Below are 9,622 nucleotides of genomic sequence, written 5' to 3' on the forward strand. Positions count from 1 at the left end.
TCAGTTTAAAAGAAAAAGCATTCAAATTTTTTTTAAACTGCAGAGATCATCCTTCGACTCTCCAAGATGACAAAAAAGATTAAAAATCTCAAAAGCATCAGTGTCTATATTCATCTGAAATTTCAAGTCTCTGTAGGAATGCTACATTTAACATGTTTATTTTAGAAGATATGGGGTGGTTTGATAAATTTTGTCAGTCAATCAGTATACGATCTGTAATTTCCTTTAACTCATTTTCATCCCCGCATCTTGAATACCCAGAGGAAACTTCTTTTCTTCTGGAAGTAAGTCTTGAAGTAAATTGTCCTCATTTTCCACTGAGATCCGAATTTCAGTTTCTTTTTTCAAGAGGTTTTCTTCTTTTGAAAGGGGAATTTCTTCCCCTGTTGGGGAATAATAGGAAGCGTTTCCATAATCCATGCTAGTTGAACTAGTCTGTTCTGGGAACTGGGAACTGCAGTCTGGACTACATACTTTAACAATACAAGTCACATTCACCTGCGTTCCTCCATTACCAGAATGTTCTGTCAAATAAACAGAAAACACATTAAACATGGAAGAATGAAACTCGGAACAGGACGGTTAGATTCTTTATCCAGTTCTTTGACTTAAAATAGACTCTAAATATCTTCCTGCTTCACTTAATTTCAGCAAGCTGGTGGAGTTGGTTCTGTAACATTTTAGGGGTTTTTTGAAACCATAAAACCCACATATCATCCCAGAAATAAAAAAGCTGTTAATACAGAGCCCTGGATCACAGCCAACTCCCGACCCATCCATTGCCATTTCAGGTGCTTTTGACAATGTTCTTTTCTTACTGCTCCCTTTGGCTCTTACTCCCACTCACAGGTAAGTGCACCTACCACCACACTGATCCCCTAGTCTGCAAATAACTTTTTCTCCATTGAGCACACTCTCTTTACTGTCTCAGGCTGACAACTTAAAACAATCGCTTTTTCTTTTCAGAAGCTACTAAATAGTCTCTCTGCTGAACAAGAGTTGATGTTTTATCCTGCCATTTAAACTTCTGCTAAAAAGATTCATAATTGATAATCAAATTTCAAGAGGTTCTGGATCATTCTGATACATTCTTACCTGAACTCGCAGAGTTGTGTCTATCTCCACTGTGAAGCTTACAACCTTCTGCAGCTGAATGCTGCTGCTGAAATCCTTCTGTTTCTTTCTTTTCATTGTTCTTGTTACTTATTACAGTGACTCTTGCAGATCCAGTTGGATTATTCAGGGAGCTACTGCTGGACTCAGAAGTCGCCAAGAGATGCTGCTCCTCCTGTTCAGAACTGCTGGAGTTTTGTGATCCTGTATTTCTTACTTTTTTGTCACACTGCTTTTCTGCAGGGGAAAAAGGCTGGAACGTTTGCAGAGAAATGCAAAACATTAATCTCTTTAAAAAACAGTAACAGAGAACTGGTCAGTACTTAGGCAGCTAAAGAAACGACTGATAGTAAAGAAACTCACCATCCCTGGAGGCATTTAAAAGGCGTGTAGACATGGTGCTTAGGGACATGGTTTAGTGGTGGACTTGGCCATGCTAGGTTTATGGTTGGACTCAATGATCTGAAAGGTCCTTTCCAACCTAAATGATTCTATGATTCTAAATTGCCATTTGCATAGTGATGACTGTAAGTAAAATTCGTAACAGCTACGTTCAACAAAATGAACCTGTCTCCTGAAGGCACCTACAGTACTTCACTGATTACCTAGGGAACAAAGGCTCTAAAATCTGGTCTTCTGAGCCACACCTGTGTTTTATTGCTAACAGAGCCTAACATAAAGCGAGGATGGCAGATTATGTGGGTTATGTAAGGTACATCTCACACTCTAAATTGGGGTTCAAAGCACCCCATTCTCACTCCAGCTGTCTTTCTGATGTGCAGTTTTCTTCTACTTAGGTAAGACTGCATGATTTCTATATAACTTTTAAAGACATGGAGAGGATGGAAAGGAAAGCGTGACACTCACCGAATCTGCTTCTGTAGTTGGTGGAGAGTATACAAAGGCTGCAAGTGAGGAAAGACAGCTCATTAGAACCCAAATTTGTTTCAATTGCAAAAGCTGCTCTCTTAACTAGTCTGAGTGATATTCTCTGCTCCTGGAATAAACTCCAAGTGTACATTTATTACACATCGTTTGAAAAATGTTGAAAGTTACATCGTATTAATTTTGCAAAGTGACTTAAAACTTAACCAGCAAGCAAAGAGGACCCTCCACATGAATTAATAATTTTTCTAGAATAGTGTCAGTGAGAAAAGGTATTGATGACAATAAGCTACAGTCATGACTGTTTAACGATAACATTTGATAATGTCTAATATTTAAATGATGAAGTACAAAGTATTTAACAAGCTCCAGTAGGAGCACAACTGTTGTACAGTTATCCAACTCCACTAGGATGTTGTATGTTGAGACAATTGTCTAAAATCTGAGGAACAAGAGAGATTTGAATGGGACGTTTGCCTCACTGTATCCCTGTGTTGAGATTAATTTCACTCCATGTGATTTAATAAAGATACTTTTACTCTAAATACATATGGAATTCTTGGAGTATTTTTTAATTCTATTTTTCTGTAGCTGCAAAGAAAAAAGCTAAGTGATCAAGCTGATTTGCCTGAGTTTTCTCTTAGATTCAAAGGTCAATAGAAGAGAGACTTTTTGCCAATTTCACCCCAATGTAACAGGAGATGGTGTCAAAAGGAGGAGTGTCAAAAGCTCTTCACGGTTTCATGAAGCTACAGGGTGCCAGCTAGTGAGGCAGAAACTGGTAAATCATCACCTTGTCCCCTTGAAAAAAAAACCTCATACGTTATCAGACATCAAAGAATCTCTACATTAGTGATACTTCATCCATATCAATCCAGGAGAAAAGCTTTGATGAGAGCTAGCATCTTCTAAGACATTAATGTCAGTCAATCACTAGGCTCAGATTAGTAGGAAATAAGGTGACTTTCCAGTATTTACAGATCTGCTTGTTTTCACTTCATGAATCTTACCTTTTTTTTTGGAGACTAGGCAACATGCCAAAATAGTGATTATCAGGACCAATAACAATGGCCCTGCTACTGATCCTGAGAATAAATAAAAAGATAAATTATTTAGCAGGTTGATCTGACAAAGGATCTAATTAGAAAGAGGTAGTTTTGTAGTTTCTGTCCATGGCTACAACAGCTAAATTTACAAGTATCAGATCTGACATTCACATTTGATGCCCCTGTTGTCAGATACCAAGGTCTCATTTCAGTCTCCACCACTTCGTAAAATTGAATTTTCCTGTCCTGAAAAGCGAGGACAGACTTTAGGCCTCAGTCATAAAGGATACCTCTCTAGGCTAGCAACAGTTTGTTAAATACAAGGCCAGGCAGCCCAGAATGCTCCTAAACATATATGCCCCCTGGATAGGCTGTGAACAGGAGAGAATACATCCACACATCCAAGATTTCCTGTCTTGGGAAAAGCTGCCAGAAGCCTCCAAAGGCCTCTCACCAGGAGGTTTATGAAATCAAGTCTGCCTCAGTCCAGAATCTTAGATGCAACCTTTTCTACCAGCTCCTTCATAGTAGCAACTCTCAGGAAATGCCTTGTATAATCTAGTTTGGGGCTTTTTAGAAATATTTCCACAATTACAAGGACTGTAGAATGCACCAGGGTAGCGCAGATGTGTAGGTAAATATTATGCAACTCGCTTAAAGCAGTGTCACATTGAATTAATTGAGCTCTTCTGAGGTTCTGCTTGGGTACAGGTAATCGGTCTTGGAAAGAAACTGAGAACTAAATATAAACTTGCTTCCTTGCCAGACAAAAGTGACTTTAAATGAGTTAATAGCTCACCGATGACGTGAGACATGTCAGGTACAGAGTTTAAAATGACAGGTCGAGTTATTATTTCAGGTTTGTTGGAAGCTGAGCTTTGGGTCAGGAGCAGGTTCAAAATAGTGTGAGGTAGAACTGTGGCAACTGCTGTTCCTGAGTCACTGCAAACAGTGTCATTCATGCTGTTTCCAGGAACGGCCACTGATTTACAACTGCAAGAAACAAAAAGAGAAGTAAGGAAAGAAAGCAACCCTGTGTACAGTTAAGGTTGCTATTAGACAGAAACACTGGCTTACACTGTATGTGGTATACAGCTGGTATCATAAGATTCCTCATGTGAAAAAGTGCCAGGAGGACAAGGTTTACATTCTGTATCTGTGCTATCTGTCCCTTTAAACAAATAGAAAAACTCCAGTTAGTCATCTAGTGAGAAACAAGAATGAATCATCAAGGTCTGCAGTACAGATCCTGAAAGTGATACAGAGACAGTACACAAAATACAGTCTTATTAATTTGAAACACCCAACCCAAACACAAATCAGAAGATTTATCGGCTGTTAGTTTGGTGCCCTTGATAATCAGTCTTATTCAAAGAGTAAAAAAAAAACCAAACCCGACCTAAAAGGTTAAAATGTGGTACTGTAGACAAAGTTGAGCTTTTCCTCTAGTCCCTGACAGACTGACCACCTGTTCCATTCTGTTGGAGTTCTGTATCTTTTCAAATGGTTCTTAATGTCTTAAAAATATTCAGTGTTCCACCTCTTTGAATATTATTTATCATCTTGAGACAGCTACATTATCAGAGTGGTAAATTTCATCATCTCATAAAAACAGATTAATTCTGCAGGACAGCATAGAGTCATCATTATTTACTGTAACCAAAATTCAACCTGAAGCCTTGTTTCAAGGATTTAAGGAAGAATTAAGTGGTCTTGAATCCGAGTCACTTGGATAGAATAAATCACACACTACGGCAAAACAAAGGAAGATTAAGTTGGACTGGGGAACTTTATGATATACGGTAGTAACAGATTGCAACATGTTGTCCCTTTGGATATGCCTCTTGAGAATACTGTTGCTCTAGTTACTGCCTACTTGCTAAGATAATGCTTGCACTAAAAAGAACGCATAACCGCAGGGAATTAAAAGACCATATTCCTGTAATTTACTGAGTTGGAGGCAGATTCAGAAATATTTATGGACTATTAACACAAAAAACAACCCTCTTCATACAGTAAAACTATTTTGCGTGTAGAGCGTTCAGAATTAAATTACCTCTTCTGGAAACTCGGTAACCTTTTCCACATTTTTTATGCACTTTACATATTTCACAGTACTCATATATTTTCGAAATGCAGTACTCATTGGGTGGGCAGCTACAGATTCTGTCCTGTGAATTAGTGCATGTTTGATTCTGCACAAATCCTGTTTTTAAAACAAGAATAAAGCAAGATGTCATTAGCAACATTTAAAATCATAGCCTGCAATGTTTCAAATGAATATGAGTTGATGTTCACATACCACAAACTGAAGACAATTTTGCAGCTTCTGGCTAGTATACCATCATAAAACAAATACGTTATATGGCCCAACATCTAAATTTTCAGAAGAGTTTCCTCTCTCTCTCTCTAGGAAAGGAGAATTTGCATCTGTAGAATGCACACTTGAAACTCTGTACCTGCAGTTGCATTATATCGTATCATAACCATAAACATGCACATTCGTGTTACCTGTGTTCACCATTGAGTATCTGGGGGCCATACTAAGATTTGTAGCCTATGCAGATCATGCAACTGTATTTAAAGTGACTGGAGACCTAACTACAGACTGCAATTAACCAGCTTTGTAGGATTATCTATTTAGATGAAAGCAAAGGTCCTTTGAACAACTTAGACTGTATCCTTAAAACTTACCTGCCAGTGAGTCAAGTAAATAATTTTCTACACCAGTTTCCATTAGAAACAATGGGCAAAAGCGTGACTGAATTTGTTAAAGTGCGTGATCTACTAGATCAATGTACAGATATTGGTACAATGTATTACCTTATATACTGTTAAGCTGCTTTAATGAACTGAACCAGCATGCTCTGACTGACTATGCTGCTTTGCAAAAGAAAAAAATAATAATATAGGAATATCACAACTGGTGTTTGCTGTTGTCAGTTCAGTAGAGAAACCGAGAAATGACTGGATGCTGGAAATGTAATTATCCATTTACCCCTGTGCAAGTCTGGTCTTAAGTTCCCTTGGCTGGAGAGCATAAGCAGGAAGTTATTCTACTGATGACATTTGGATCTATTTTAGTGATGCAGGGCCTTAGTCTTCTAGAATATAAGATTGGTGTCACATTTTTAGGACTTAGAAAGAAAAAGGGGGAGTACCCCCTGCCAGACTTTTTCCCAATTCTTTTCCCCAAATCTTATGAGTACCAAAAGCATAAGAATGGGACTATACAAGTGATAGACAAAACCCCCTAGTTCTCTTAGGAGAAAAGACTAGGTTAAACCAAGCCCACCCTTTGAACAAGCTGTTAAAGTCACAAATGTGTCTTTAGTAACTCTAGCCTACCTTTTCTGCAGGGTGGTGAGCAGGCAAAGCACTGAGGAGACCGATTCCAGATTGCTGTATAGGTGTTAGGTCTACAGGGACTGCACTTTGTGTCTGCAGCATGACTGCAGCTCTCTGCCTTATAGTGACCTATTAACAAAACAAAACAAAACAAAGAAAGCATCTCATTGGAAAAGATCACTAGGAATTCTATTCTGTGAATTGTTTAAGGTAAGTTTCATTCTTAGCTATAGAAACCCCTTCCCTTCACTGCCACTATCAGATTGCTAACATATACCAAGCCAGTATTGATTTAAAGGAGGACTACATGTATATACAGGGAAACTCTGATTTCTCTTACGTTACTTATGTTTGACCACTTTTCCTACATTCACTTCAGTGAACTACAGCCATGTTCAAAACAAGGCGGCCTCAATCATGAACAAAACTCCTCAGCATACACTTAGATGCAGCTACCACAGTACATAAACCAAACTTTTTACCCTCATAGAAGCAGTGTTTTATGGTAAAACATAGGATAGTGTTTCATGCCAAAAGTCAGGCACATGCTAGAACGATGTGTCTGGATGAGGTCCTTACTACCTTTACAGGCAGCAAGTGAAGAAGGCATAATAAAGTATTATCACAAACAGACCTGAATTAGAACTTCACCACTTGTCACTACTGAAGGGACGTGACCTCACTTTTTTTCCTTCACCTCTTCAGCCAGCCCTAACAGATCAAAGCAATGAGTTTCTGAAGCTACCAGCATTCCAGACAAAATCAAAAGCTATCAAAGGTAATTTCTCCAACCTCTCACCAACAACAGAGTTCACTGCAGTGGTGGGAATAAGTATATATGAGCTCCAACATATCCATTTTGGAGAAAGGAAAACACCTCAATTGCCATTTCCCCCTTGCTTGAAATGAGGAAGAAGATAAAAGTCAATGTCTTGTATCCTGTACAGAAATATCCTGGAAATACACACTCAGAAAGCAGGAGCAACATTGAAAGAGTCTTTGGAGCTGCTTGGAGAATCTCCTTCTTGGAGAAGCAGCTTTGGAGGTAAGCCACAGAAATGATTTCCAAAGACTCTGTTTTTCCATGTACTTACTTGAAGCTTAAAATTCTGCCTTCCACATCCTAATGATTTAGGCTTCAATTTTTTGGTAAATTACAGTAAAAAAATTCAAATTCATTGTAATAAAAATAAAAATTTTAGACTTCCTACAACTTCTTGTCTAGAGTTTGCTATTCGGAAAAATTAAAATTAAGGAGAAATAGACTAAACAGTACATACCACACAGAAAAAGGTTTTACCTATGAATTATCATCTTTCATCCGTAGTGTTTTTAACAAAGGAAGTCTGACAGATCTATCTAGACATTTTCGGTTAATTCAAGCAACAGTGGCTGCTTCAGCATATACTGATTTCCTGCTTAAACTTCCGGATCTCTCTGACTAACACTCAGCATTTATAGAGACCAATTTTGTTTGCTCAGCATGCAATGAGAAAAAAAAGGCAGTTTTTTGCTGTGTCTAATGTAATAATATAATGACAACTTGTTGCAAAAACTCTATTATTAAAATATCCAAATGGCATTACAACCCCTCCAAAAACCCAAACCCACACACCCACCTTTCTGCAGTCAACCACTTTTGCTAACGGAACATCACTAATAATTATCACTGGAGTGTAAGACATGACACCTCAAAACAGACAAGTTTCTATAGTCTTGTACCCAGTCTCTGATAGTAGTCTGCAGTGTCTGACTTACAGTAAAAACCAACAAAACTCCCTTACTGTGCAATTATAGATTAACCTGTCCAATGGAAAGCCCCTTATGTAAGTGGTATTATCACAGTACAAAAACTAAGCTCTACCTCATGCCCTGTTTTACAATGTATTTGTTATTAGTGGGCTTGGTTCTGACACATGTTGTCTAATTTTTGTAATGCCCTTAGTGAGCTGTTGCTCTCTCCACAGTGTTGGCTTAAAAATACTTTAATCAAAACACAATGCAAAGCTGTGCTTACAAGAGCTCAGCAGCCTACCTCCTGACAAGCCCCAGCCAGATTAACCTTGTAAGAGAATTCCAATTCTGACGAACAATGTGTTTCTTTTGCAGGTATTTTTACAACCACAGCATTTTATTGTCTTCCAGCAAAAATCCGATGCTCTTCAGATGTATAAATAATCAAAATGTACTATGCTCATCTGAAAATTGACTGAATTTGGCCGTGTGAAGTAATAGTTTGAATTGTAGCCTACCTGGAGGGCACTTGCTGCAACATTTATTAAGTTCTTCTTCATAGAATTCAGTGCTGGGGTCTTTGCAGTGTGCAAACTCTGGTGTATAAGGCAATGAATATTCCTAGGAGACATTAATGGAAAGTCATGAGTCACAAGTCCATTCTGACCCTAAAGTAGAGATTCAAAAGAGACAAACACTTAAAGATCAGCGCAATTAAAACCACCTTCCTTTCCAAGGCACTGATGTAGGCCTGATGAAACGGAAAGCAGCAGATGCCAAAAAGTGGAAGGAGAATGCAGTTTATAAGCTATTTGAGACCATTTAGAGGTTCCTCTGTTTTCCAAAGATCTGTCACAAGGAACAAAGTGATTTCTCCAGGTTTTATGTTCAAAAGAATGCAATGGAACTATGGGATTGGCATCACAGCTGGTCACTACTGCATCACTTAAACCAAAGAGCTAAGTACCTATTCTCAGTTGCCGTGATTTAAACCACCTTTGACACAATGCCAGTGAAACCTAAATTCTTACCTGTAGGTTTGTGGGGAGAAGCATTTTCTGCAAAGTGGCTATGTTAAAAATGATACCTTCTTACTTAGTAGGTCTACTTGTATACAGATCTAGAGCCCTATCTAAAAACTAGAAAACTGACTTTGCTACTTATTAATTCTCTGAGGCCTCTCCAGCCGGTGGAATAGAGAGCTGTGGGTCTGGCACTACTGCAATGCTTGAAGGAATCTTTCTGTTTTCATCAGTGGGTGTGAAGGGTACAGGACACTAAGTTCAATTCTCTACTGTGCTTATGTTCATTATGCCCTCACTTACACCCATGCAATATCCAGGCAAGATAACCCATCCCTTCAGTCAAAGAACCCGTACTATTAGAACTATCTCACCAAACAAAAGGAGAAAAGTCTTTTATCATTCCAGACACTTTACGATTGCTTTCTGAATGAGAAACACCTTGATGTTTTGAAAACAGTGTCTCCAAAAACT

General features: G+C 38.4%; 1 protein-coding gene across 1 annotated transcript; it reads right to left on the reverse strand.

Moving 5' to 3' along the window:
- Positions 1-225: 225 nt before the first annotated feature.
- Positions 226-8,747, reverse strand: TNFRSF1B (tumor necrosis factor receptor superfamily, member 1B; the record flags this gene model as incomplete). Its single annotated transcript, XM_009698810.1, has 9 exons — positions 226-524; positions 1,096-1,366; positions 1,981-2,018; positions 3,009-3,083; positions 3,844-4,037; positions 4,122-4,215; positions 5,101-5,250; positions 6,393-6,521; positions 8,645-8,747. Coding segments are annotated over 9 exons (1,353 nt in total), but the record flags the coding sequence as incomplete, so codon positions are not given.
- Between the last annotated feature and the right edge of the window lie 875 nt (positions 8,748-9,622).

The sequence above is a fragment of the Cariama cristata genome, unplaced genomic scaffold (genome assembly GCF_000690535.1).
Source record: "Cariama cristata isolate BGI_N322 unplaced genomic scaffold, ASM69053v1 scaffold33584, whole genome shotgun sequence".
NCBI classification, from domain to species: Eukaryota; Metazoa; Chordata; class Aves; order Cariamiformes; family Cariamidae; genus Cariama; species Cariama cristata.